The sequence below is a fragment of the Megalops cyprinoides genome, chromosome 6, assembly GCF_013368585.1.
Source record: "Megalops cyprinoides isolate fMegCyp1 chromosome 6, fMegCyp1.pri, whole genome shotgun sequence".
Taxonomy (NCBI): domain Eukaryota; kingdom Metazoa; phylum Chordata; class Actinopteri; order Elopiformes; family Megalopidae; genus Megalops; species Megalops cyprinoides.
Window position 1 is genome coordinate 40,575,001 of NC_050588.1, and position 27,002 is coordinate 40,602,002.

At 47.1% G+C, this 27,002-nt stretch overlaps 1 protein-coding gene across 3 annotated transcripts in view; it reads left to right on the top strand.

The window, feature by feature from the left end:
• Window positions 1-27,002, top strand: part of si:dkey-166d12.2 (rap1 GTPase-activating protein 1) — a 72,969-nt gene that overhangs the window by 6,105 nt on the left and 39,862 nt on the right. The window contains exon 1 of one of the 3 annotated variants that reach the window (XM_036530354.1): window positions 23,443-23,587. The exons of the other annotated variants lie outside the window; for them this stretch is intronic. Within the exon in view, the coding sequence (XP_036386247.1) occupies window positions 23,544-23,587 (44 nt within the window). The 5' untranslated portion in view covers window positions 23,443-23,543. Of the gene's footprint in view, window positions 1-23,442; window positions 23,588-27,002 lie in introns of those variants that run through there. 3 annotated transcript variants of the gene reach the window in all.

Sequence of the window (27,002 nt, forward strand, 5' to 3'; positions counted from 1 at the left end):
CCCCAGTGTAATTTGTTTTGTTTTTCCTAGAGATGTGAAGAAATCTTTTGTTGGAATATTTGACTATCATTTGACTGTCAGTTACAGGAATCAGTTTTAAATGACCGTAGATGAACCAAAGGAGACCTCAGCATCCTCATGGGGGGCTCTGTGTTTCGCCCTGAAAGCACATCCTACACATCCTGAACTCTGCACAGCATCAGTAGCAAATGAATAAAAACACACAGCTCTAGTATAAGACCCAAGTAAAAGCACAGTTAGCAGTTTCTGAAAACTGCCAAACACTGCACAGCAAAGCATTCCTAATATTTCTTTACTTGATTTTGGTAGATCTTACTGCTTGATATTCAAAGGAAAATCCTTGGAGCAAATGTCTAGGTGATATCTTTTCTTATAGTCATTTGTAGCTATTTGCACTGGGGGTGTTGATGTGTTATTTAATATATAAAATATTATTGAAGCAATGATTAATGAAATTATGGCTTGTGTGCTTTGCTATAAATACACAAACAGGCTTAAGTGTGTCAGGGGAAATGAACTTTTTAGTCACAAAGCAGATGGAAAATCAGGAAGTCATCTTTGAGGAGATTAATTCTTTATGGCAATGATTGGTTACAAGGCAAGATGAGAAAATGTTTGTTATGATGGTGGAAATATTTGATTAGTGAAACATATCCTCATATAATTAAACTGTGCTGTATCTGCCTTCTTCAAAAAATCTGAATACATACAGAAGATTAATTTAAAGTCTGTGTTAATTTAGCTGGTTTAATGGCCATATGTGGGTAGCAAATGAATTTACTCTATAATTGTAATAACTTCCATCGTTGTTCCTGACCTGCCGCTGTTTCATGGTCTTAAATCAGAGAAAACTTGGCTCTCTCTGTTTGCAAAACCAAATAAGCAAAAAATGCAGGGATGAAATGAATATGATTTTTGTTCTCTGGTCAGATAGATCTGGATGCTGGAATCAAACTCAGCAATCTGCATATTAATAGATGTTCCATTAATTGGCCAACAGCAGTTTGTGGCGTCTGTTGAGGTAGAAAGCCAAAATAAGCTTCGACTCACAGGGCTGAGGGCTCAGATAAGTGCTTCAGTATTCTAAGGACAGCTCATTTTAATTCTGTTTGTCCCTTATCCTGCAGTGGCTACGGCCGCGTAGAACAAAGCCCTGACGGCAGCTGGCTGAAATGTGCTTCCTCCCAGAGCAGCACGGTAGGGATGTGTCCCTTCAGGTTGCAGCGGGATGTATGTGTATCCCACAGCTGTTTAGTAAATTCTTAAAAAGGAGCCAAAGACTAGCCTGTCGCTGGCTGGGCATTTGTTTTGCTTTCTCTAAAGCCATTTGTTCTTTGATTGCCTCCCCATATTTCATAACTCAGATTGGAGTCTTGCAATGTGAACATGTTGCATTAGCCATAAGACAGCACTGCTCCTGCCAGTTAGCCGGCGGTATGGCGGTGGTGTATGGCGGTACGATGGGGCAGAGCTTTAGGGGAAGGTGGTGCAGGCTGGTGCGGGGTGTCACGCCCCTGCCATACTCACATGGTCATGTGATTTAGTGACATCACTGGAGCCTTAAGGGTTTGAGAGTATTGCCCTGATGCATTTGATCGGAACACTTAGCTTGAGGTTCAGTAAGCTCAGACATCCAGGCAGCTCATTGGCCAGTCTGTGGCTAAGCTAATTTCTTTCAGACAGCAAATTTCCCAATTGTTGTTTTATTCACTGTGTCTGTGTGTAACGGTTTGTATCATAAAACTGAATGAATGTGGATCGTTAATGAGAGCAGTCTTCTAATAGCCATTGGGTAAGTGTATATGCAGCCCAGCCCCCACGCACAGGAACCCGGCAGCAGTTTTCATTGATCCAGCTGTTGTACCAAGGACATGCACCAGTGTGGTTCTGGGGCAGCTTGTGATGTCACTCACCTGGTTTGCTGTAAGAGTGCAGGAAAAACAGGCTTCCTGAGGAGAGACTCACCTCAGGTACATTATGAGAGATTGTTGTGAGAAGTTGTTTTCAGTAGGGGTGGCTGCAGCCAGGAGAGCAGAGATTCCTCTGTGTAAAGGCTCTCGCCCTGAGCCCCTCACCACAGGCCTGCTCCATCCATGGTTACCTGCGTGCTCAGGCAGTGAGGATCCAGCCCCGGAGAGGGCCTCTTGGGAGGCTGCGGCTTGTTGTTGCTGCTGTTCCAGGTGATGCTGGCAGAATGAAAATGCTGTCCTGTCTGAGCTGATGTGTGTCTGCAGCACACTGTTCTCTCTTTATTTATTATTATTATTGTGTGTTATTGTTGCCTTCTTTCCCGGCTGCTGAAACCCGAATGCTTCTCCGTGTGTGTGATTATGTGCAGTTCAGAGCTGTGGTAGATAACACGGCTGGTGATCCAAACGCTGGTGGCTCAGCCCTCTGCTGCTGTGCCCTTGGGCAGTTAACCTCAACACTGCAGTAAATGTCTGACTGTAGAAATGAAAAAAGTAAAAATGTAAGATGTAGACAACACACTGAATAAGAGTCTGCCAAGCAAATTTGATGAAGTAATGAGACACAGGTATGTAGCATTGTGCGGGGAAACCCTGATGGGATTACACAGGACTGGAGCATTGAGTAATTGTTTTCTCACTAATACGCTACAGGTGATTGACCATGCAGATTACAACATGTGCATGATAATGTTATTAATTTGATTAACAAGCATCATTACTGGCAGGAAAATGCACTGAAGGTCATGATGGCACAGCACAGCTTCTGGTCACTGATGCATGTTTATTTGCTGCATTAACCTGGTGAGCTTCTCTACGTACAATACATATCTCACCTTTCGAGTAGACAAAACAGGACATAAGTGCTTTAACATATGATTTGAGGTGTTTATGATGTCCCCAAAATACAAACCATGCAGTGTTGGTCTGATATTTTTATGTAATGATTGGGGTAGCAATTAGGGTTACCTGAGCTGATCCTAGGTCAGTGAAGGCATCTGCTGAAAGGCAGAGTGAATGGCAGGTGTACGGGATGAGGGCAGGATGTTCAGTATGAAACTGTGAGAAGTTTCTTCAGCTGGGTCTTACGGGTCCAAAGTGGATCAGAAGGCTCTCCTTCAAGCCAGGTATCTGAGACAGAGGTCTGACCCAATTAAAATAAACATAATTAACATAATTATCACAATTAAGATGCACTGAACAGTCATGCTTAGGTAATTCTGTAATGCTGTAGTTATTCTCATTAGTCATCCTGAGCCACTGTGAGCATACTAATATTACAGAATCACAAAGTTCCTTAGACACTCAGACACTCACTTATATGTACATATACTATGTATATAGAGAGAGGCCCTGGTGACTCTGTGAGGAGCAGGTGCTTCACAGGAGGGGTTTTTCCATCAGACTGAGGTCTGGAAAGCTCATTGGCCACTCCAGAAGAGCCCAGTCCTTCAACCTTTCCTTGTAGACTTTTATGAGTGCTTGGATCATAAGTATGCAAGCATTTCCTGTTTTCAATGCATCTTGTACTTCTTAGCTGGGGAGCTATGTTTATTTTCCATTGAGGGCCATGAATATGTTTGATTTCCTTGATTCTGACAAAGACAGAAGTTCTAAATCACCCCAAGGCAAATCAGATCCACATTCATATTTCACAGAAGGAGAGATGTTCTCCCAGATGTTCACAGAATTTACCTTTGCGGCACCTAACAGGAGCTTGTCTTTAAGCCTCAGTTTTTCACCTGAAAATAAAGTCTTGGTGTCCTTCATTCGGAGTGTGGCAGATCTGCGCTGAATTTTGTCTCCTGCTTGCTGGAAAGGCCATAAACACCAGATTCATGTAGCAAATGTGGAATAGAGGTTTCTGAGAGATTCCTGAGTATGCCAGACTCTCTTTAGCATCACTAACCATTGCCTTTTGCCTTCAGATTGTTTTCCAAGAGCCCTTTCACATAGGAAGAAGAAAAACATTCCCTACCTCCTCTTTCTGGCAGGGCAGTGATCATTCCTGTGTCTTTGAAAGAGCTGATTATGTTGTGTTTGTGTGAATACAGTGTTTTGAATGAGGGACAGACTGGCAGCTGAAATTTGCATGCTTTATGGACCATTAGTGCAAGTTTACAGCAAAGTTTCCAAATCATCAGTTTTAAAATATAAGTTCATATTAATGCCAGAACAATTCAATATAAATTGATTTACATATTGCCAAAATAATATTAATAACCAACTAATATTTCATTTTTTAAATTATAAATTTAATTTGATAGTTTTAAGTCCAGTTTGTTGTATCACCAGTTCTGATGAGAGCAGTCAAACTGTAATCAAGCACATAGAAACAGATTATTGCAAAAAAAAAAAAAGCACTCATTGCAACACACATCATTTTCCATTTTCTGTTTTCCAATTACACTCTGAGGTTTACTGTGTGCAGAAAGTGCTTTATCGGCTGAAATGAGTGTTGATGACAGGCTTTGCTGGTGTGAGAGCAGGGACGGCGGGACCTGCTGGGCACCGCTCCCACCAGCTGCCTGCTGGGTAATTGAACACTAAATCGCCAGCCGATAATAATGGCATCTGCTAAGCAAATAGCTGGATGTATGCGCCGCATCTCTCAGGCTGGGGACGTGAATAAAACAAGCTGTTAAAACTCAGCTGTTTGGTACCGGGATTTTGTTAAAACTGATGTTCGCTGCCCAGTCATTTGACAGAGCCATCAGAAATGGTTTATGAATTTTAAAATTCATAAAGGATGAGCTTTTAACTGTGATGTGGTATGCATGCATAATTTTGTGTTCTACTCACACTAGTGAACCAGATGCAGTGTGCTGAGTTCTGGCAGAGTAGCCGGGTTTACGCAGGAGAAAAGCCTCTGGATGTGAATATGAGTGCTCGTTTAGAGTGGGCCGATTTTGGTGGAGTGGTGGCATGTGGGAGAGTGGGATTTCAGTGGGAATGGCTCTCTCAGGTCTTTAGCTGTCTTACTGCCTTCCTACAGCTGCTAATCAAAGCGTGCGTGGTCTCAGAGCACAGCACTTCAACACTCTGTGAGTGTGCTTGGAGCACGCTTGTGTGAATGTGCGTAAATATTTACAGGCACAGAACGTCTCTGTGATTGATTACGCTGTGGTACTAATTTAAAGGCGTGTAAATTAAGCATGATTTTTTTCCTTATAAGCTGGAGCTGCACTTGGTGCTTGATTGTCAGATTGGTGTCCTGGTTTCACATTTGAGGTCCTTCGTCTGTCATCATGCCACAGACATCGGTCTACGATGATTATCCGTTTCCATGCATGCCGGGTGGATCAGTTCCGGTTGGGGTTTTGGGGGGTGGGGGGATGGGGGGCACTAAATTGAAAAGGCCAGCTTGAAATGAACTGTTTGACATGATTTTGATTGTTGCAATATTTGGAACCAGCTTTCTGTATTGAGCGATTAGCACCCGAGCAGCAGCACAGCGGGATAGAGGAGTGCCAGGTCTGGGCAGGTGTGCCGCTTCTCCAGGTTTCCTGTCTCTGCCGCAAGGCTGAGCAGAACAGAGAGAGCAAAATGTCAAGGAGATAAAATAAATTGTTTTTCAGGTCCTCGGGGAGAGAGAGTCGACTGCAGTGAAACAATTCACTTAACGATGCAGACCATTGCTTTGAACCCCCCCTGCACAGCCTCTCACCCTGGGCACAGTGCTCTTCATCCTCTGCCCCCACCCCTCTCTCCCTCTCTCCATCCCTCTCTCCTCCTCCTCCCACTCTCCCCTAAATCTCTCTATATCTCTCTCTCTCTATCACCTCTCTCCCTCTCTCTGTCTCCCTTTTACCTCTCTCTCCCCCCTTATCCCTCTCTATCTCTTTCCCCCATGCTCTCCCCCACATCATCTCCTCCTCCCTCTTTCCCCCTAACCCTCTCCCCTCTCTCTCTCTCTCTCTCTCTCCCTCTCTCTCTCTCTCTGTCTCTCCCCCCCCTCCCTCCCTCTCTCCCTCTCTCTCTCCCTCTCCCTCGCTCTCTCGCTCTCTCTCTCTCCCTCTCTCTCTCTCTCTCTCCCTCTCCCTCTCTCTCTCTCCCCCCCTCCCCCTCTCTCTGTCTCCCCCCCTCTCTCTCTCTCTCCCTCTCCCTCTCTCTCCCTCCCTCACTCTCTCGCTCTCTCTCTCTCCCTCTCTCTCTCTCTCTCCCTCTCTCTCCCTCTCTCTCTCTCTCCCTCTCTTTCTCTCTTTGTGCTGTCTTGGCATGCCAATAAAAATGCAGTAAAGCCAAAGCAATGGATTTGGATTTAACATGAACAACAGCAACCCTTCTGTCAATTATCACTAAAGGACAATATGCATTTTCAAAAAAAAAAAAAGCAAGCGCATCCCCTTTGGTTTCTGTCAGATTGCCCTGGAGCAGCAGAATGTGTCTCTGCTGTTGCTGGTATTACGCCAGCCTGGGAGGACTTTAGAGATCTTCCAACGCAGGCCTCCCGTGTTTCCGTGCATTTTGGGCCAGAGAACAGAAGGTGCCCGTTGTCCTGGGCTGTGGCATCGTTAGGTCCGATCATTCGCGGCTATAGCCTCGAATATTTTAAGCCTAGCCCCGAATATTTTCGCCCTGAAAAACAAGGTGTCTATAGCAAAACAACAGACAGACTGTGTAACAGAGCAGAACTTGACTTTTAGTGTCCGAAGGTGTGATAATATTTATTTATTATGAAGGTAGATATAACCTCCCCAACCTGCTGATGCCGATCTCCCTTCAAAAAAAGACAAGCCCCAGGCAAACTTGACTTAGCCCCTGATCTTTTCCGTAGCTAGAAACGCCCCTGTTCCTCGGTGTACCACAGTGAAGCAAATCAGATAACAGGTATGTCTCCACTGAGCTTATCCGAGCAGCTGAAAGGCACCTGGCGAGGCTGAGCGCATGAGTGAGGCGAGACCAGGAAACCCTGGACAGACTTTTACCGGTATTTGAATTTGTCTGAGAAATCCCTCCATTCCTTCTCTTTCAGAGCGTCTGTAGCCTGACTGAAGCTCCCGAGTGCACTGAATTGCAACCCGGGGATGCTGTAGCTGATGCAGCTCTGCGCTAATGTGTTGTGGAGGGTAACGATGTGCCAGTTTGCTTGGGGTGGGATTTTCCCCTTCCATAATTCTGGTCTTGTCCAGATTGACTGTCTGAGCCTATTAACAGATGTAGGCCCTGCTTTGTGTCAGGTAGGGGAGGGCAGGGCCGGGTACATCCGCACAGGGGAGGAACTGCATTTCAGTGCTGCGTAAAGCAAGTCAGGGGCTGCTGACTGTCTAACATTGTTGCCAATATGGAAATGCATAGTTGTGGATGTGTAATTTAGGGATGAAGCTGACTTCTGAACCATGAGATTGCTAAAACCATTACTTTTACCAGTATTCAAATGCATGTTAATGATTAAAAAGAAATTCTCATCAATAGCTATGAAGGAGTCTCTGTAATACCATAATACTGCATAAAACAATGAACATTTTCTTGGGTTTGATCATTTGAATATTCGATTTAATTGAATTCAATTCTCTCCAGTTCAGTTTTATTTGTATAGCACTTTTCACACTGGGCATTTATGAAGCTGCTTTACAGTGATGCAGAGTCTTTGCATCGTTACCATGCTGCAGTCCTTTGGAGACCAGCTTCCGGTCCAAACAACTGACAGTAAAGCTGTTTCTCACAGGCTTGGTGGAGTCTGACAGAAAGATTAAGAATAATGCAGTACTTTATAAATGTACCATTTATCATATCAGACATATCTGGGGCGATGTATAATGCTTACCTCTCCCATCTTCCTTTAACACAAACACAGTGCATTTGCTTAAGCAGTGGAGATAAAGCATGATGGTGATGTATCATCCAGGATTCAACCAGCACCCCCTGGCCATCGGTCCAGCACTGTGGCTCCTGCTGAACTCCCCATCCATGTCCTTTTGTGCTCCCAGGAGTGATTCACTGAATTGTTTAATTGATGATTCACTTATGGTACTGCAGAACACAGTGGGAGTTTGCAAAGCAACATGCCACCCTCGAGAAAACCTCCCGGAGATGTGACAATCGATCCAGCAGGATCGAGCAGCGTGTGTGTCAGATGCCAAAAACAAGGCCGTATTTCAGTCACAGATCAGATCAGATGGCAGTTTTGCTTGTAAAACTATTGCACAGAAGGATATCTCTCAGATCCAGGCTTGCTGTTTCTCTGAGAGCCCTCAGGGCTCACAGCATCAAGGACAGAGCCGGATCCTTTTCTTTGCCTTTTTTTTTTAACCTACACCGTTGTTTTCGTGTTCTGACTGCTTCTGTGTGGAGAATGTTGTGCACTGTTGTGAAAGGACAGTGCGTATTCCCTGCTCTCTGTATCGGCCAAAAAAGACGTCCATGTGTAGAGACGTGACCTACGGATGACAATAGCAACCAAGTAACATTTATACAGAGGTCGATAAATAATGATTTTTCCCTACCAAGTTGAAAAATAACAAACAGAAAAATTGGGGGCTATTAGCAGAGTGTCTAGACATGGGGAAAACAGTGAGGATATGAGACTGTCCCCTCAGAGTAACCCCCAGCGTTACCCCAGGTGACCTTGGTGTCCGCTGAGGGCACAGCAGCAGCTCCGTCTGTGCGGTTCAGTGAGGATGCCTCCCGCTTGGCTCCTCTTCCTCCCTCTTCCTCTCTCCTCTGAGCGCTGGGGGCCCAGTGAGCCTCTCTCTGAGCGCCCTGCTGCAGTGGCACCAGTGACAGCAACACCCAGGTCAAAAACATGAAGCAACAACCTGTGGCTTCAGAAGGACCCACTGCAGAATCCAGGTAGACATGCCTTTTACAAACACACCTCATACGCTTCAAATACCTGTAATAGCACACCTTATATACCTGACATAATTTACATTAGCACCTTATATATGAGTAAGGGTCCTTGATGTTGAATCTTCCTTGCAGGTTACTGTAGTGTTACTGTAGTATCTGAAAGCCAGCGCCAGCTGGCAGGCTGCTGTCTGAATTTCAGCAGTCGGGTAGTGTTAGCATGAGTGTTAGCCGCTGTGAGGAACAGCACACAGATACAGCTCTGGACAGTGGTAATTGTTCTTCGGAGATCCCCGGGCACTATAAGATTAGCACAATGAGAGGGTCAATTTTCTGTTGTAGCTTCCGTGAAGCTCTTAATATGTCAATATCTACTGAGACGTTTCCAGAGAGGAAATGCAATTTCATTTATTTATGAATTCGATGGCCTAATGCCAAGCTCAAGTGTTTACTGAGGCACTCATCTGTTTTTTTTTTTGCTCATGTCTTTGTGCAGAAACACAGAGGAGGTGAAGTAAGGCCCCATCCATGGAGCGCCTCCCTTTATCCCAGCCCTGAGACTTGTCTCTCCATGCGTTCTCAGACCCATCGTATGATAACAGCTAATTACCTGTTACCCGCTAATTAGAAATGTGGCTGTAGGGACCTCATTAAGTTTGTTACTTAGAGGCAGATCCAGAAATAGCCCGACAGCCGCATTCTCGCTGTAATTGATGAGTGGGAGCCCTGTAATTGCCAGTGCATTCACCCTCTCCTTCTCCTGCCACCAGCAGACACCGCCCGCCAAGGCAGTACGCTCAGAGACGGTCCTTTTATTATTCTGTTTGGTATCATTGTTTTGAAGATTGATCCTTCTGTTCAGTGGAGGCTGGTGGGGTTGAAGCAGGAGAGGCTCTTTTTGTAACAAGCATTTCAGTTTGAAAGAAGGATGACCTTTCTCCAGCCAAATCCCCCTTTACCTAGCTGCCTCCAGTGTGGCTCTGTTAGCTCGGAGTGCTTCTTTTAAATCTGTGATACTACTGTATTGGTCCTAGGTAGGTAAAAAAAAATAATTTAAACAAAAATTGAAAAAACCTCAAACTTCTATTAACAGCAAAAATATCTCATTCTACAAATTATTTAATATGACTGGATCTCTTTATCATCACACATTTAAAGTGAAGCACAGAATTATGCTGTTATAATAATAATGCTGTTATATTAGATGTAATAAGGTAAAAAACAGATTGGGAGCTAATGCGTGGTCCTTATTTAAACCGGGTTGCACTGGGTAAATCAAACAGACACAGTTACAGGATCAAAGCTCCTTATCAGAGGCGTAAAACTCTGTTTGCTCTACCTTAAGTTATGATTAAATTAAAGCAACAGAATGAAAAGAGTTGCTGGAACAAAGAAGCATTCAATGTGTGAGTTTAAACTTAGTGAAGTGTGTAGTGTTTACACATGTAATTAAATATCATTGAGATGCCAGACAGCAAGCTAATGGTTTCCATGGCCCTGTTGATGTAGCTAAAGATTAGAAGTGGCACCTCCATTCTGAGTGACCCTCTTTCAGTGGAAGAGCCTCTTCTTCCTGGAAGTGCTTTGTGAACTCTCTGTACACAGCGGCTCCCAACACGCCAGTGAAGTGACGCTGTCATAGGCTAACCTCTCTGCCTGCTCCCATGAAGAAAACCTACACTCAGGAAAACGGGGAAAAAAGAAAAGTAAATATTGTGTAGTGCATTCTGTTCTCTATTCTATTCTATTCTATTCGATTTGATTCTATTCTATTCTCTTCTCCATATTTGACTTTTTATTTAAATATCACTTTTTAATGGTGGGGTGACAGTTGGCCACTGATGCATTAATTTGTGTCATTTTTTAGATGCAGAAGGAAAGGAAGTTTTTTGTCTGTGAAGGACGTGCTGATTCAGTGTCACTGGGAAACACCTCGTTTAGCTCGAATAGCGATGGAGGAGGGGAGCCCTTACTTTGCATGACGCTCTTGCCCTTCACCCCGCAGTGTAGCAGCCCTGCCTGGCTTCATTATCTCACACAGCGGGGGAGCTGTACTCTGCTGATGTCCCCAGGTCTTCATGAAAGATTGATGCACACCGCCGGCTGCCACTCTTCATAGATTTTTCCTAACACATACACACACAAGTGTTATGCTTTCTTTTAACATGCGGGGCATGAAGAGGACTCTCTATGCCCTTATAATATTCACAGTGTCAACCCACTCAGACAGCTGGGTGCTCAAAAGCAGATATGGCAGTATTGACATTAAATCCCAAAACATTCATTCAACATTTACAGGTTTGAGCTGGAATGCTTGAGTCAGATATCTGTAATTGGAGTTCTTCACCTCCATTTTTCCTGCTCAGATTTATGGAAAGCAGAGAGTCAGAGAGTCAGAGAGTCAGAGAGTCAGAGAGTCAGAGAGTCAGAGAGTCAGAGAGTCAGAGAGTCAGAGAGTCAGAGAGTCATAGAGAGAGGGAGGGAGAGAGGGAGGGAGGGAGGGAGAGAGAGAGGGAGGCAGAGAGTCAGAGTCAGAGGCAGAGAGAGAGAGAGAGGGATGGAGAGAAAGAGGGAGGGATAGAGGGAGGGAGAAGCAGAGAGAGAGAGGCAGGTGTGAAACAGCACAGATGGTCCTGTGTGCGGATGGCCGCTGCTCACACCTCAGCCTCTGTCTCTGGAGTGGCTATCTTAGCGCTGGACCTGGCTGGACCGGGCTGGACCGGGCTGTGGCAGTGAACCTGCTGGCTGGTGCCAGGCTGTGGCTCTGAATCTGCTGGCGGGAATCCTGCCGTGGAACGCTTCCTCTGTGAGGCCGTTTCCAGCCACTGTTTTCCCAACATGCCTTTCAGTGCGCTACCGCACCCGCCCCACAGTCTCCGTGGCAGCCGGGTGCTTTCAGGACACGCCCCGCAGCCTTCTCAGGCAGGGTGAATATTCTGCTGTCCTGATGAGCCGCTATCGGCCACCGCCTCGGCGCGCTGGGTCAGGGAGCAGTGCACAGGCATCCCACTGCTACCTGCCATGACTCCGCTACCCGCCGTGACTCCGCTACCCGCCGTGTCTCCACTACCTGCCGTGACTCCGCTACCCGCCGTGACTCCGCTACCCGCCGTGTCTCCACTACCTGCCATGACTCCGCTACCCGCCGTGACTCCGCTACCTGCCGTGACTCCGCTACCTGCCGTGACTCCGCTACCTGCCGTGACTCCACTACCTGATGTGACTCTGCTACCTGATGTGACTCTGCTACCTGCCGTGTATCCGCTACCTGCCGTGTCTCCACTACCTGCCGTGACTCCACTACCTGCCGTGTATCCGCTACCTGCCGTGACTCCACTACCTGATGTGACTCTGCTACCTGCCGTGTTGCAGGTAATTTGGGTTCTGAGCAGGAGGCAGATACTGATCTGAGATTTTTGATTTTTTTCTGTTGTCCTGGTCAGTGTAACACACTGTACTGACATCTTCGCCGCTGAAATTCAGTGTGTTGGAATCATGACCTGCACTCTGATTCTCGGACTGTTTTTAGTGAAATGACAGTGTTTTTGTGGTCAGATTTCTTACGCCAGCTCTGTTTGATGAGAACTCAGCCCTCTCCAGTGACTGTGCTCATAATGAGACTTTAATTCAGTCACTCCACAGAACAAACGACCCAGCGTGGCTTGTTGCCGTCTGGGGAATTTCTGACGGATCAACTCAGCCCGCCGTCTGCTTCCGCCCATCCCCCCCACCCCCCACCCCCCGTGCCTCCGAGCGGGTGACTCAGACTGAGAAGGAACGGGAGCTCCGTACGGGGCGCAGAGTGTCCCCAGAAGCTCCCCCTCGCTGATCACAGAAGGCCTGTTCCTCTGACGCACCCGTCCCAAACCCTCGAGTCAGTGTGACTGTGCGTCACGATCGATCCCCCCCCCCCGTCTCTCTCTGCTAAAACTCCACATGATTGACCACAGCATTACCATCACTCATCAATAATCGTCTCATCCTCCCTCAGCCCCTCCTCTCGCATCCGACACCGAAACCCGCCGTGACTGAGGGCTTCCCCTCTCTGACACTGATGTATTAACCTTGCTTGTGATAGACCTGCCTGTGTAACGCTGATTTCAGCAGATCATTGGCGAGACCGACCCCTGACCATCAGAAACATGGACACACACATGCAGGCTTTCGGCAGTGTCCATTAAAACAACCGTTTATAATTTCTCAGTTTCCATAACGATGAAAAAGCACCCGGCTGATGGGGCCACTGCTTCATATCAGAGGCCTTGCCATTCATCAAGCTGTAAAAAAATATTCTCCTCATGGTTTGTGATCTTATTTAAGGGAACATAGATTAAATTAGTGTTTGTTCTTTTTGACATTATTCATAACTTGTCTATCTACTTGAGTTGTGTTTCCATGTTAGTGAAACTCTTGGGAAATGAAGCAGATCATTTATGAAAGTGCTGTTTAGATTAATGTGGTGATTCAGCCTTATCAAACATGCTCACTGCAGCTACACTCAGTGTTTCACACCTGATAAATTATCATTACCTACCAGTAATGATCATGACTCATTAAAAATGATTTTAATATTATCTCCAGGATAGCAATGGCTGTTTTCTGTTGCTGTGGTTGTCAAGAATGCAAAGGTACAGCAAAGATTGACCAGATTTTTCCTAGAGCTCTTTCAGGGCATGAGTGCACAGATACAGAATTCTCTCTGTTAGAAAAATGCACCCAGTCCAACGGCCATCTGACGGCTCAAGATCAGACCGAGCGGTAGAGAGCTTCAGCTGCATCTTTAGTCCAAATGCAGGGCAGGGCAGGGCAGACCCGGCGGAAAAGGAAGGTGGACAGGGAGCTGGCTCCTATCTGGCAGCATGTGAACACACTGCGCATGGAATTACAGAGAAAAACCCTAATTCCATGTGATAACAGGTGCAAAGCTATCTGGCAGGAAGGTAGTGTGTGTATGTGTGTGTGTGTGTGTGTGTGTGTGTGTGTGTGTGTATACACCTCCATTTCCAAATTAGGAGCCAATAGCAGCCATGCTGTTACTCCAGTCTGTGCCAGAAGCACTGCGTGAATCACGGAACAATCGTACAGGAATCCGTGTCTCGGTCCACAGCTCCCTGGTTCCAAAGGACATTGGAAATGATCCCAGCTCAGAGGCGAACATTAGAATCCAGATGATCAGTGCTGTGTAGAGACCAGAGGGAACAGGTGCTGAGGTGGAGTCACCTGGCTGTCAGAGGGAGAGGTTCCTGCAGCGTGTCTGATGGCATCCTCTCGGCCTCATTAACAGGAGAACCGCAGCTGCTCATTACGGCGATGAGGAAACGGCACAGCAGAAACTGGCGTGTCCAGGCTGGCCTGGCTCTCAGGATACGGACTCCTGCTCATCATTTACCTCCCGCTCTCTATCCAATCAGGAGCTCTCACTCTGTCCCTCCCTGCACAGCTTACAGCAGTAAAACAAGCCAGCACTCTCACCTGTCATATCACCTGCCCGTGTGCTACAAACGCAGAACATCAGTGAGACGGCAGAGCTGGTCATCAGAAGGTGCTGGGGTCCGGTCTCAGTCTCAGGTGGGGCACAGGTTGTGATCTTAATCATGGCATGTTACCTGAGTAGTTTCAGGGCAGCTCTGTAAACAGTATATACAATTAGTATAATTAACGCTTAAAGTACATGAATTGCCCCATTTTTCAGTCCCACAAACACAGAGGATCTGTGTTGTTCTGTGGCAGCACTGATCTGCATGGTGACTGGATGGTCAGGCCCCTCAGAGGATGGTGTATGTGTATTGATTTAGGTGGAGTCAGCTCTAGCTCAGATCCCACTGGCCTGCTACATTTTAGAAGAGTGCTGAACATATTCCAAACCCCTGCTACAGTGACTCTTCTGGGGATGGGGGCAGGGTGTTGGGCGGGGGCAGGGTGTTTGGGCGGGGGCAGGTCGGTGTCGGGACACCCAAGCATGACCTGCATCAGCGTGTGTCTGTGCTGAACACCATGCTGCTGACCTGCAGAGGGGCCTGCGGGTCCGGCCTGCACACCGGCTCCAGCCTGACGATCTGTGCCTGTGGGTCCGGCCTGCAGACCGGCTCCAGCCTGACGATCTGTGCCTGTGGGTCCGGCCTGCAGACCGGCTCCAGCCTGACGATCTGTGCCTGTGGGAAAGACACCGTCACTTCTGAGGGGGTCTGTTACAGCTGGAGAAAGACAAAAAAAGAGGAAAGTGTGGCTTAAACGGTGCGATGGGGAAAGCTGCCTGGGGGGCTGGGAAGATCCTCTCACCGCTCCGTGTGCACACACCCTCACCTCCCTGCTGTTTACATAAAGGCCATAAGGTGGATCTTCCCAGGTAATTCTTTAACCCCAAACTGGACCATATTCAGTATCAGTGTGCTGTCCGGGGTCCTGAAACTCTAACCATGTTCAACAGCAGTGCTCTGTCCGGGGTCCTGAAACTCTAACCATGTTCAACAGCAGTGCTCTGTCCGGGGTCCTGAAACTCTAACCATGTTCAACAGCAGCGTGCTGTCCGCGGGCCTGCATGTGGAACACAGTGGGCCTGCGTGTGGAACACTGCGTGTGGAACACTGCATGTGGAACACAGTGGGACTGCGTGTGGAACACTGCGTGTGGAACACAGTGAGCCTGCGTGTGGAACACTGTGTGTGGAACACAGTGAGCCTGCGTGTGGAACACTGCATGTGGAACACTGCGTGTGGAACACAGTGTGTGGAACACAGTGGGCCTGCGTGTGGAACACTGCATGTGGAACACTGCGTGTGGAACACAGTGGGCCTGCGTGTGGAACACTGCGTGTGTAACGCAGTGGGCCTGCGTGTGGAACACTGCGTGTGGAACACTGCGTGTGGAACACTGCGTGTGGAACACAGTGGGCCTGCGTGTGGAACACTGCGTGTGGAACACTGCGTGTGGAACACTGCGTGTGGAACACAGCGCTGCTTCGGGGTTGTGCTGTTGCAGCTGCTGTTGTGTTCCTTCCTCTGTGCTCAGAAAGCTGCTGGCCAGACAGCATTGGATCCTTCCAGACTGCAGCGTCTCTGGTTGTAATGGCTGATGTGACCCCAGACGTCACATGTGTGAGGTGGAGCATGGGCGGGCTGTGAGTGTGCAGCAGGAGTCCTGCAGAGATCTGACATTAATAGTACCTGCCCTCTTACTCTCATTAGAGAATGAGAGAATAACCCCATTCTGCAGGAGCCGTCCCCCCCTCTGACTGCACTGTCTGCCAGGGAGGCCTCAGCCTCGCCTCAGTCATTAACCCGGCGCTGGGATCCCTGCTGCTCTCTCTCTGTCTGAGCGGCTGCATTTCTTACTTGAAAGTTCATTTTATTCGGTCACTCGCTCTGTCTGGTTTATCTGCTGGAGGGCAGAGTCACTTTGTCGCTCCTTTTATGAGCGAGTCCCTCTGTCTGGGAGGAGTTCTCCTCTGTCGGCCGTGTGATTGCCCTCAGGCTGTGTGGTTTGGGTGAGGGGCTCCAATCTGCGGTTCCTCTGCACTCCCTAGCAGAGCACGCAAAGAGTTCCTCTGTGTCTCCATGGCCTTGTGCTCTCTCAACAGCACTATAAATGCCATTGGCTGATGTCAATTAAATGATATTTCCAAGCATACAGCCAAGCCTCTGTGACATCCACAACCACACCACCTGTTGGGAATTATTTCTCTCTCCCATCAGAGTCAGAGCTCTAGAACTCAACAGGTGGCACCATTACAAAAAGTGCTGCCCAGATGCATGCTGGGAGTGTGCCCTGGACAGGAACAGTCCGGTCTCTTGGCACACTGTCCGGGTGCAACAGGTGGATCCGGAACACCATGGCTCTCTCAGGTGGTGTCAGGACAGCTTGTCGGAGTGTAATTTGAAGTCGGACAGAAGTGCAGTCTACATGCCTCCCAAAAGAGCCAGAGAGAAACGGAAGGGTCATTATTACCAAACAGGAAACCACATAACTGTCCACCAACAATGTCTTTCCCCTCAAGTACTACCACTCCAATGCCTGTGTAATTTCTGAATAAATTAATGGAAGTGTCTATAAAGAATGAAACGCATGATCAATCCTCTCACTGGTGGTGGAGCACTGCTTATTTTCAAATGCAGGTAGGAGTTAGCATGAGCAGTGGCGGAGCCAGAGGCGTGTCCAGGGTGGTACTGGACACCCCTGATATCTGATTGGCCACCCCGAGTGCCACTCTAAAATTTCATTCACTATCACTGGCAGTTTGACTGACATCTCATTTCACCTCTTGTTGAAATAAGCGTTTATTTTGACATCCGGCAGCGCCTTTTTCAAATTTGAGGACGAGTCACGAGAGCGACTGACTGACACAGCTGTGGCGGACCTGCGGCCAAAGCACCATTTTGAAGTCAGTTTTAAGGTTTAGCATCGGGTTTAGGCTTCCTGAACAACTTCTACGAAAGTTGAGTCGCTGTGTAGATGCTATTGTATTGTAGAGTACAGTGTGTGTGTGAGAGAGAGAGAGAGAGAGAGAGAGAGAGAGAGAGAGAAATATTGAGCTGCTGTTCTGAGGTAGAGACACTGGCTATTCATATGTTATGTTAAAGAATTCTAGTGAAGTAACCCTAGTGGACCACACTAGGCTATCTGCCACATTGAAGAACTCCGGCTTAAGTGAATTATCACTTCTACCTCTAATCGGCAATCATATGATTAGATTAGATCCTTAGATGCCAGGTTAGGGTTACACACTAATTTTCTGTCATGGTCTATGGACCCCCTGTAGTAGCCTTGGCTACCCCATGTATAAAACTCCAGTTCCGCCACTGAGGATGAGGGCTGGGCATACTGATCCTGGATCAGTTGCTGGGAGTATATGGTACTGAGAGTTGGCAGTGAGCTGCTTGGTAAGTACAGAGCTCGGCTGTCTTTCTGGACAGGCAGAGGTAGGGAGGTTACCCATTAGGGGAGGTAGGTATCCCCTGTCAGATTAATGTCTGTGTGCACAATTTGTCAGGGGTTTGGGAAACTGCGGCCTCATTACTTCTGTAAAAAGTTTGCGTGAGAAAATCTAGGAGCAGTCTGACAGATGAGTTCTGTGGGCCAGTTTTTAAATGAGGAGAGCTATAAATATTTATACACTGACTAACTGAGGCTGTGATGAATTTGGCAGAGACACAGTCTGAGCCGAGAAACGGCAATCTGCTGGTATTACAGCGGGAGGTCACCTATTTTACACCAGAGCTGAAATGACAGAATGGAATATTAGTTCATGCAGGTTTGATAATACTGTCACATAAAGGTAATTACCTTGTAATCTGTCTGTAAGTATTCTAACACTTTCACCTGTGCGGTCATTTTTGCAGGGCTCATTTTAAGCCTTGAGTACAACTGGGAAAAAAAAATAGAATCCATTGTTGTTTAAGTGGCGTAGGACGGACTTTCATATAGGAGATTACCAGCTTAGTTCCCTTCAGAATACCTGTTCTTTGTATAAATTATACTTTGCGTTTGTCTTTAGCACAGCAGGCAGATAGTCACTCTGTTTGCTGATGTTGATCCGTCTGATCGCCACACCTCCAATCATGCTGCAAGCGCAGAAAAGGAGAGGTCGTCACACTGTCAAACGCACCCAGCCCCTAACTAACTACAGGGTTTAGCCAGAAGGCTTTGTGTAATTATAAATATAATTTAACTAGACAGCAGTAGCCTGCAACAAAACTGCATGTGGTTCTGTTTATTTCAGTTTCAAATCAGTTCCAACATCTAGGCTCATGCTGTGCCTCCTGAAGGATCAGAACCTCCATGTCACCCAAGACTCCATCCTGATGCTCCTTACAGCCCTTTTGATTGGCTGATTCAAAGGGACAGGGGCCATTTTCATATAGCCATGCCTGTTTGACCCTCAGAGACGCACATCTCAAGGTTTAAGTGTTTATGCAACATCAATGCGTCATCAGTGGCGTTTAAGATCCTGTCGTGTTACTTCAGACCAGCTTTAGAAGGGGTGAGTCACCTTGAAAGTCATTCACTGTGACAAACCAAAGGAGTGTGTCCTGCAGTGCGAAGGGCTGAATCCCCCACACTTTGCTGCGGTATTGATTCCGTCTCGCAGTACAAACGTCCGCTATTCAGGCTCAGGTCTGTGCGAAACCCTCTGTCTGCCACACAGCGTGTAACAAGCACAGAGACGAGCTGGTGAATATTGGGTGTCTTTCTGAATCTCTTTCAACTGTTCTCAGCAGAGCTCAGATGCTGTCGTGTTTGGCCAGTCATGCAAAACCCAACAAAGCACAACTTTTATTCTTGTTGAAGGCTTTTTTGTGAGAGTCAGTAAGCCTTAACGTCTGTAATGAGAGCGATTGTGTGTGAATTGCTCGTTTATGGGAAGCGCACTGTGTGGCCGGTCACACGCCTCGAATGAGATGAGAAGGGTAATTCTGGGATTGTCACAGCTGTGTTCCAGGAAGCCCTGGAGTTTTACAGTGTTTTCCAACATTGCCGAGTCCCAGTGCTGCTGTAAACCCGGCTTTCACTGCTCAGCCTGAGTGATGCGGTTAATTTGCAGTTTTGCAACTACAGTCTACCGTACCGCTGTGTCTCTGTGTGTGTGTCTGTCTGCTTTGATAAGGAGGCGTTCTTGGTTTAAATAGTCATCAGAGAGGAGGGCTGTTGTTATGTAGCCTTAGCATCAGGACCAGAGAGAGCAACTGTGAATGTGGCGTACACGTCTACACATGTCATAGCCTACATACTGTGCATTGCGAGCCAGAGAGAATTGCTGGCTTGCTACGCAGTTTTTGTCCTTTTCAGGACAGTTTTTAGATTTTTGTTTGTTTGATAACTGCTAACATTATCTGTTTAATGTCATATCACAATTTGAGAGTCCTCATTTAAATGATAAAATATACAGTATGTTAAATATGTAAATGTGTATAAAAGTGTATGTCACACTAAATGTGTTCAGTGTCTGCGTTTATATATTAGGGAAGTGTGGCAAAAGAATTGCATATTTTTTGATTTATTTAGGATTTGCTCTGCCTCATTGCTGGTGTTGATAGCGAAACCATATCTTAATTCATATCTTTTAATCAAATGCCAAATTTTGTTTGATTTAGTGATCCAAATTCATTTACGGAGTAACTGGAATTGCAGATTGAGAGGGTTTGTCTGTCTTTTGAAGCTTTCCTGATCTGCTCTGATGAGTGTAGCTGACTGCTAACTTGCTCTGATGAGTGTAGCTAACTGCTAACTTGCTCTGATGAGTGTAGCTGACTGCTAACTTGCTCTGATGAGTGTAGCTGACTGCTAACTTGCTCTGATGAGTGTAGCTAACTGCTAACTTGCTCTGATGAGTGTAGCTAACTGCTAACTCCTGCTAAGAGGAGGCGTTGCGCTGCTGTTGCTTTAATATTGACTTTGCATTCACAATAAATTGAATAATCGACAGCACACAACAGACCTCCTGCTGCTGTACATTACTCATCCCCTCTAATGCGGACACAGGACCCAGTGTAATTCTGACACGGACAGTCACAGCTGTTTTACGTTGATTGTTTGAGGAGACGTAAAACATTTGCAGAATACCATAGTGTCATTTGAGAATATTTCAGCCCACCGCTTAAAGGCCGAAGCTTAATTTCACTTTAGCTGTGCTGTTGACTGAAGGTGTCTCTCTGTGGAGGTCATGTCCAGCCCTCTGCAGAAACACGAGCTGTGTTTCAATGAGCGGTTACAGATGCACTGTAATTATGGATGCCCTTTCTTTCTCAGATTGTACTCATAAATCACACCTTGCCTCCTGTTGTCATTGTCCTCTGGAAAGGGGGTTGTCAGTTTGAACCGTTTGAAACTGCTTTAATCTGTAAACTGAAATGGAAGAGGAAGAGTTAGAGTGGATCATCCAGCTTCACATTACAAGCACAGACATTTGATAGCAAATACAGAGAAGTCGAGCCAATAAAATTAACAGGCAGACGTGTAGACGCAGTCTAGACTGAGGCTGCTGGGAAGGGTTGCTGTTCGTAATTCAGTTTATATGATCTGTTTACTGGCTGAAGTATATGAGCACAGTGATGGTCACAGGATGCCTGTGACTGCACTCCAGCTCTGAAGTCGCACTGCGTTCTCTGCCGGAGTGCGTCAGTGCAGTAACACCCCGCACAACCTCCCTGCAGGGTCACTGTGTCAGTGATTAAAGCCACACCTCAGTGCGTTTAGGCAGTGATTTAGTCCAGATGAACCCCGGGACCTGGGCTGGATGAGCTCTGATGAAATTCATTTCTGGGGGGAATTCAGGAAATTCTCACTAGGTAATGTCACTGCCAGAGAATGTGTTTTTGGACTGACCCTAAACCAGAGACTGGTGGTAAAATTCTCTAATACCTGAACACCCAGCTCTTACCATATCAGAATATTGGTGCCTTTTGAACATCTTTCTAAAAGTCAGCATGTTTCATAAACTCTGACACAAACAGAATGTCATTACCATGCGGGGGAGAGAGCTGAAGTGAATGAGTGAACACAGAGATATGCACTGGAGTGAATGAGTGAATACAGAGATATGCACTGGAGTGAATGAGTGAATACAGAGATATGCACTGGAGTGAATGAGTGATTACAGAGGATAGCACTGGAGTGAATGAGTGAATACAGAGGAAATCTTATCTGGCAGAGAGAATGCTGAAAATATCTGTGCATCCGGTATCTGTGTGCTGGCCTCTGTGATCTGCTGTAACTCACTGTAATTGCAGATATGAATGATGGGCTTGGTTAGCAGACACGTTTGTACTGTGAGGGTGTTAACAGTAGCTGTGATATCTGAAAATCTCTGCAGCATCACACATACAGAACCACACGGTGCAGCAGGGTTTTTGAGTGCCTGGTCTGTGGGAAACTGGTGTCATGTGACCCGTCTAAGGTATCAATCCATTACATCATGACCTGAGGGCTTCTGGTGCTCACTGAGAGTGTGCCATGTTCAGTGTGATTGTGTTAATGTGATACAGGTGTAATACTGCAGTTTGCCAGTGGGTGGCACTGATTACCAAAGCACAGAGAAAGGAAATCATCCCCTGATAAATGAGGTGGCCAGTTTAGTAGTATCTCTCAGGTATCCAGCATTCTTAATTTATTTTTTAATTTTAATATAGTTTAAACACATAAACTGCTTTCTGCCAGAATAACACTACAACACAGACCATAAATTATTCTCTGGATCAAAGTAGAGTATATATCACAGCTGCGGAGCATTTCAAATAATTTGATATTTTGTGGCTGCTTACATTAAATATTTGAATTACTAAACACTAAACGCTATTGTATGACAGAGCTGCAAAATTCCTATCTTTACTCCATATCTGGCCCTGCTTTCCAATGATATTTTCTGTTGAGCTGAGAAAGATCCAAACTGTACAATTCTGCTCTCTGGTGGCAAGACCTGGATAGCGTGAGGAAACTACACAGTGTCTCATTACATCATTCAGCACCAAAACTGCTGGGAGGTACAGACAGCATCAAACTATTGATACCAATGTGAACTGTCTTTCATTCCGAAATCCAAGGTAGCTGCACCTGTATAGATTGCATCAAATATGCATGAAAATATAACAGTAGCCATTTTTCCAAGATAGACAGCTGGCTAACGTGTAGCTTGCAAAAGGAAAGTTTACAAGCTGTGAAAGCATCTCTCTCCTTACACTCAAAGTCATGTGACGCATTACAGCCCACGCCTCAGGGCAGAAAGCTGATCAGGACCTATTGGTCCAGCCCGGCTCGGTCCAGCCCGGCTCGGTTCAGCTCAGTTCTGTCAGGAGCTTGGGCTGTGCTGACTCAGCGTGCTGGCTGCAGAGGAGTCGGGCGGAGGGTGAGTGAGAGAGGCCGATCGGGGGGAACCTCCCCAGGTAGACCCGCCTGATTGGCTGAGCTCGTTTGGCAGCCTGTCAGAGCTGTTCTAGCCCGCTGGTTCCGCCGTGCATTCTGGGTTTTTGTGTGGCAAACACTCGGCCCTTTCCATGCAGGGCCCTCCTCCTCGCCCTGACCTTGGTCACCCCCGAGTCCGCAGGAGAACGTCCTTGGCCCTCCTTTCCTGCAGGTCAGCACTGCATGCTGGGAGATTGGCGCACCTGGGGGAATTCTACAGGGACGTGTGTATCATTAAATCACTCACTGTGGCTGTTTATACAGATTCAGATGAAAGCATCATCAGACATGCACATCCTCTACAGCCCACATGTAGGTAATCTTTACTCTGGCTTTAATAAATATTCTCTTTAAAAGCAGATGCTTTTATCCAAAGTATCAGCTTACTACCTATGACTTACAACCCAAGCAACTGCCCCGGGGCTGGATATCGTCATTTAGTGTAACAACTTGAATTTGAGTACACATATACACACACACACACACACACATACATTCATTCAGTCGAGAGAGAGAGAGAGAGAGAGAGAGAGAGAGAGAGAGAGAGAGAGAGAGAGAGAGAGAGAGAGAGAGAGAGAGAGAGAGAGAGAGAGAGAGAGAGAGAGAGAGAGAGAGAGAGAGAGAGAGAGAGAGAGAGAGAGAGAGAGAGAGAGAGAGAGAGCACACAGAGAAGGCAGAGAGAAATAGAAAGAATGAAGGGGACAGAGAGGAGAGAGTGAGGGAGAGGGGGACCAAAAGGAGAGGGAGGAGGAGATAGAGGAGGAGGGGGGGAGAAAGAGAGAAAAGGAGAGAGAGAGAAGGGGAGGGAGAGAGAGGCAGGAAGGCTGTCTGCTGTGGATAGCTCTATTCCCCGGATTGTTCTGGCCTCCACCGAAGATGTCCCAGAGAAAGCGGAGCTTCACGTTCGGAGCATATGGAGGGTAAGGAGAATCCGCCGATCAGATGGCTGTGCCTTCCTTCACTGCCTGACTCTGCATGTCTGTCTGTATTCAGGCATGTGCTGATTTCTGACCAGGCCACGTCTCTGTCTGTTACTTCGTACTTGTTGAATAGTGTCTGATGAAGCAGTATTACAGCATGTGGCTGTATGAGCTCTGCCCTGCGTGGTCTAAGCCCAGAATAGGCTGTGTGCATTATTAAAGACAGGGTGGGGAGCTCGGAACAGTGGTTTATTTCTGACTGTAAACTGCAGTGAAAGTTATGCAATGGTCCCCTGACGGGGGTCAGTACAGCCCTGAGTCAGACAGCGTTCCCCACCGAGGGGTGCCTGTGTGTGAGGAGAACAGCCGGCAGCTCACTGCAGCAAAAACACTGTCAGAGGGCTGCTTTGATTCTGCTGCATCAATCAGTCAATCAATCTGGCTGTCAATCGATGAGGTTTCAGCCCACACAGCAGACGTGTGTGTGTGTGTATGCGCAAGGTCTTATCTGTGAATGTGTGTGTGTGTGTGAGTGTGTGTGTGTGTGTGTGTGAAAGAGTGTGTGTGTGTGTGTGTGTGAAAGAGTGTGTGTGTGTGTGTGTGTGGAGTGTGTGCGTGTGTGTGTGCGTGTATGCGCAAGGTCTTATCTGTGAATGTGTGTGTGTGTGTGTGTGTGTGTGTGTGTGTGTGTGTGAGAGAGTGTGTGTGTGTGTGTGTGTGTGTAGTGTCTGTGTGTGTGTGTGTGTGTGTGTGTGTGTGTGGAGTGTGTGTGTGTGTGTGTGTGTGTGTGTGTGTGTGTGTGGAGTGTGTGTGTGTGTGCGTGTGTGCGTGTGTGTGTGTGTGCGTGTGTGTGTGTGTGACTGTGTGTGTGTGTGTGTGAGTGTGCGTGTGTGTGAGTGTGTGCGCGTGTGTGTGTGACTGTGTGTGTGTGTGTGTGTGTGTGTGTGCGTGTGCGTGTGTGTGAGTGTGTGTGTGTGTGTGTGTGTGTGTGTGTGCGTGCGTGCGTGTGTGTGTGTGTGTGTGTGTGTGTGTGTGTGCGTGTGTGTGTGTGTGTGTGTGTGCGTGCTCCTCATGTGATCAGCAGGTGCTGGGCTGTGCCGCTCTGTCTGCATATTTGCTGTTTCAAGGTCAGGTGTGAGGCAACGTGTCTGCCCCTGTCTACCTCTCTCTCTCATACCTCAGCTCTGCAGGACTGATGCTGCTGCACTACACCCCCAAAAATGGGTCCAGTATTTCTGCTGCCCCCCCCCACAGGGTCTGGGACCACTCTGTCCCATAACTGCGCCCCCCCCCCCCCCCCCCCCACTCCCACAGAGCCCTGCCCAATATAGGCACAGCTCACAAGAGGGACAGAGTAACCAGCAGTTTAGCAGAGCCAGCTTTGAAAGAAGGAAAGCGTGTGTCGTGTCTGATGTTGTCTTCTTGGTTTTTCAGTAGATTGGGTAAGAGTACAATCGTACACTGCAATATTCTGTAGAGTTTGTCAGGATTCCATTTCAGTGTGTTCTGCAGGAGACATTAAGGCTTGGAGCCGTGTGACGGCATGGTCTGTGTAGGGGTGCCCGATTCTCTGGGTGGAATGAGGCCTTTTCCAAATGGAGGTTTGTTTGTTTATTCTTTTCCTGTCTGTGTCGCTCTGCCACGCCTACCTCTCTCACGGCCCCTGCTCTCATAAACCGCTAATGGGATCCCAGACATAAAGATAGAAAAGTGCCCTAGATCTGAAAACACCTCCCATCAGTCTCCCTGAGGTGGGTCCCAGATGCAGACACACCTTCCTAATGGAGCTGATCAGTCTGAACACTACAGGGGAAGAACACGGCTTATTTATGACCTCATGCTCTGGGTCTGTGTGGAGAGTGTATGACCTCATGCTCTGTGTCTGTGTGGAGAGTGTATGACCTCATTCTCTGGGTCTGTGTGGAGAGTGTATGACATCATGCTCTTGGGCTGAGATTCTGTGACATGCCTGACATGCCTGTCCTAGTTCACCACCCTCAGACATGCAGTCTGTGTTAATATGATAAAAGAGGAAAGCTCAGAGCAGAAAGCACGCTACATTCATTACATTACATGTTTTAACAGACGCTCTTATCCAGAGCAACTTCCAGCACAATAGAACATAACTATATCCAGACAACATTCAGAAGGTCCCTGCAGTATCTGGCTCAATAATAAATACTTGGTATGTCTAAGCAGAGCCGTTCCCTGGGTTTCCACATTTCTCAGAGAACATCCCTACAGCAGCTATCCTACACACCTCTACTTGAGCCACTGTGTTCAAAGAGTGTTTTTCAGCTCCACTGTGGAAATCGGCCAGTTTCAGACCCTTTCCAGGGGCTGGGAGGGTGTGAGCGCCCCCCTTGTCCCAGGCCGGTGTGATGCTGAGGGCCTGGTTACAGCAGCCATCTTTCCTGCAGTTTCACCACAGTGTTTACCAGGCCAGCCATCGCCGTGGCAACTCCCGGACCACATGGAGGAGGCATCTGCAGAACACCTTCCTTTCCCACATACCTGCCTGAGGGGGCCTGACCTTTGACCCCTGTGGTGCCTGTGTCAGAGTGAAAAGGCAGCCAATGGATGAATGGCTCTGACACTGAGTGCTCACATTTGCTGCACTTTGGGGGATCTGGAGGTAGATCTGGGGTGTTGCTGCACCACATTTGGGCAGCTTTGGTCTCAGGTCCTGTTCACATCCAACAACCCAGCAGGACTGAAACCATGAGGAATGCATACATTTTTGACTGGAAGGATAGTCATAGTAGTAGTGTTATATGATTGCTGTTGTTCTGTACTGTACTATGGTAATGTACTGTCAAAGGCAGAAATATTTTTTACTTTTAAAGTCTATGGCTGTGTGCAGGCCATGTGTAGTCAGTATGAACTCCATGCAGATTTAACATGAAGCGCACCTCCCTGAGAGACCCCATGGAGGAGGAAGGGGTTGCTGTATGTTCCTGCGTTCCTCAGGAAGCTTTTTGTGAAAGAATGATTTTCTGCATTTTTTTTAAGGTTGTGGGCTGCATTCAGCTTGCCTTTTTTTCCAGGTAGTACATTATATTATTTGTGCTTCAGTGGCCTAACCTTGAAATGCCAGGGAAAATGCTGCCTTTGGACAGAAACTGACTTTCACTCTCTGTTCCGGTGGAAATGTGTTTGCCTCTTGTGCTTTTATACTCGGTGAAACGGCAACACTGCAGATATATAATCATAATCCATAATCAGAGACAAACTGCAGGCAGGCATCTCCTTATTCCAGTGTAAGTGAAAGTAAATGGTACATTTTGTTATGGCCATAACAGGCCACTGATATAATAGGCCTAAAAAATGAAGCTCTGCTTTGAGCACCACTCCGATCCCCAGGCGTTAGCCTGATGGGCTGAAGCTGTGTTTAGCTTTGTGGCCGTTTCCTGCT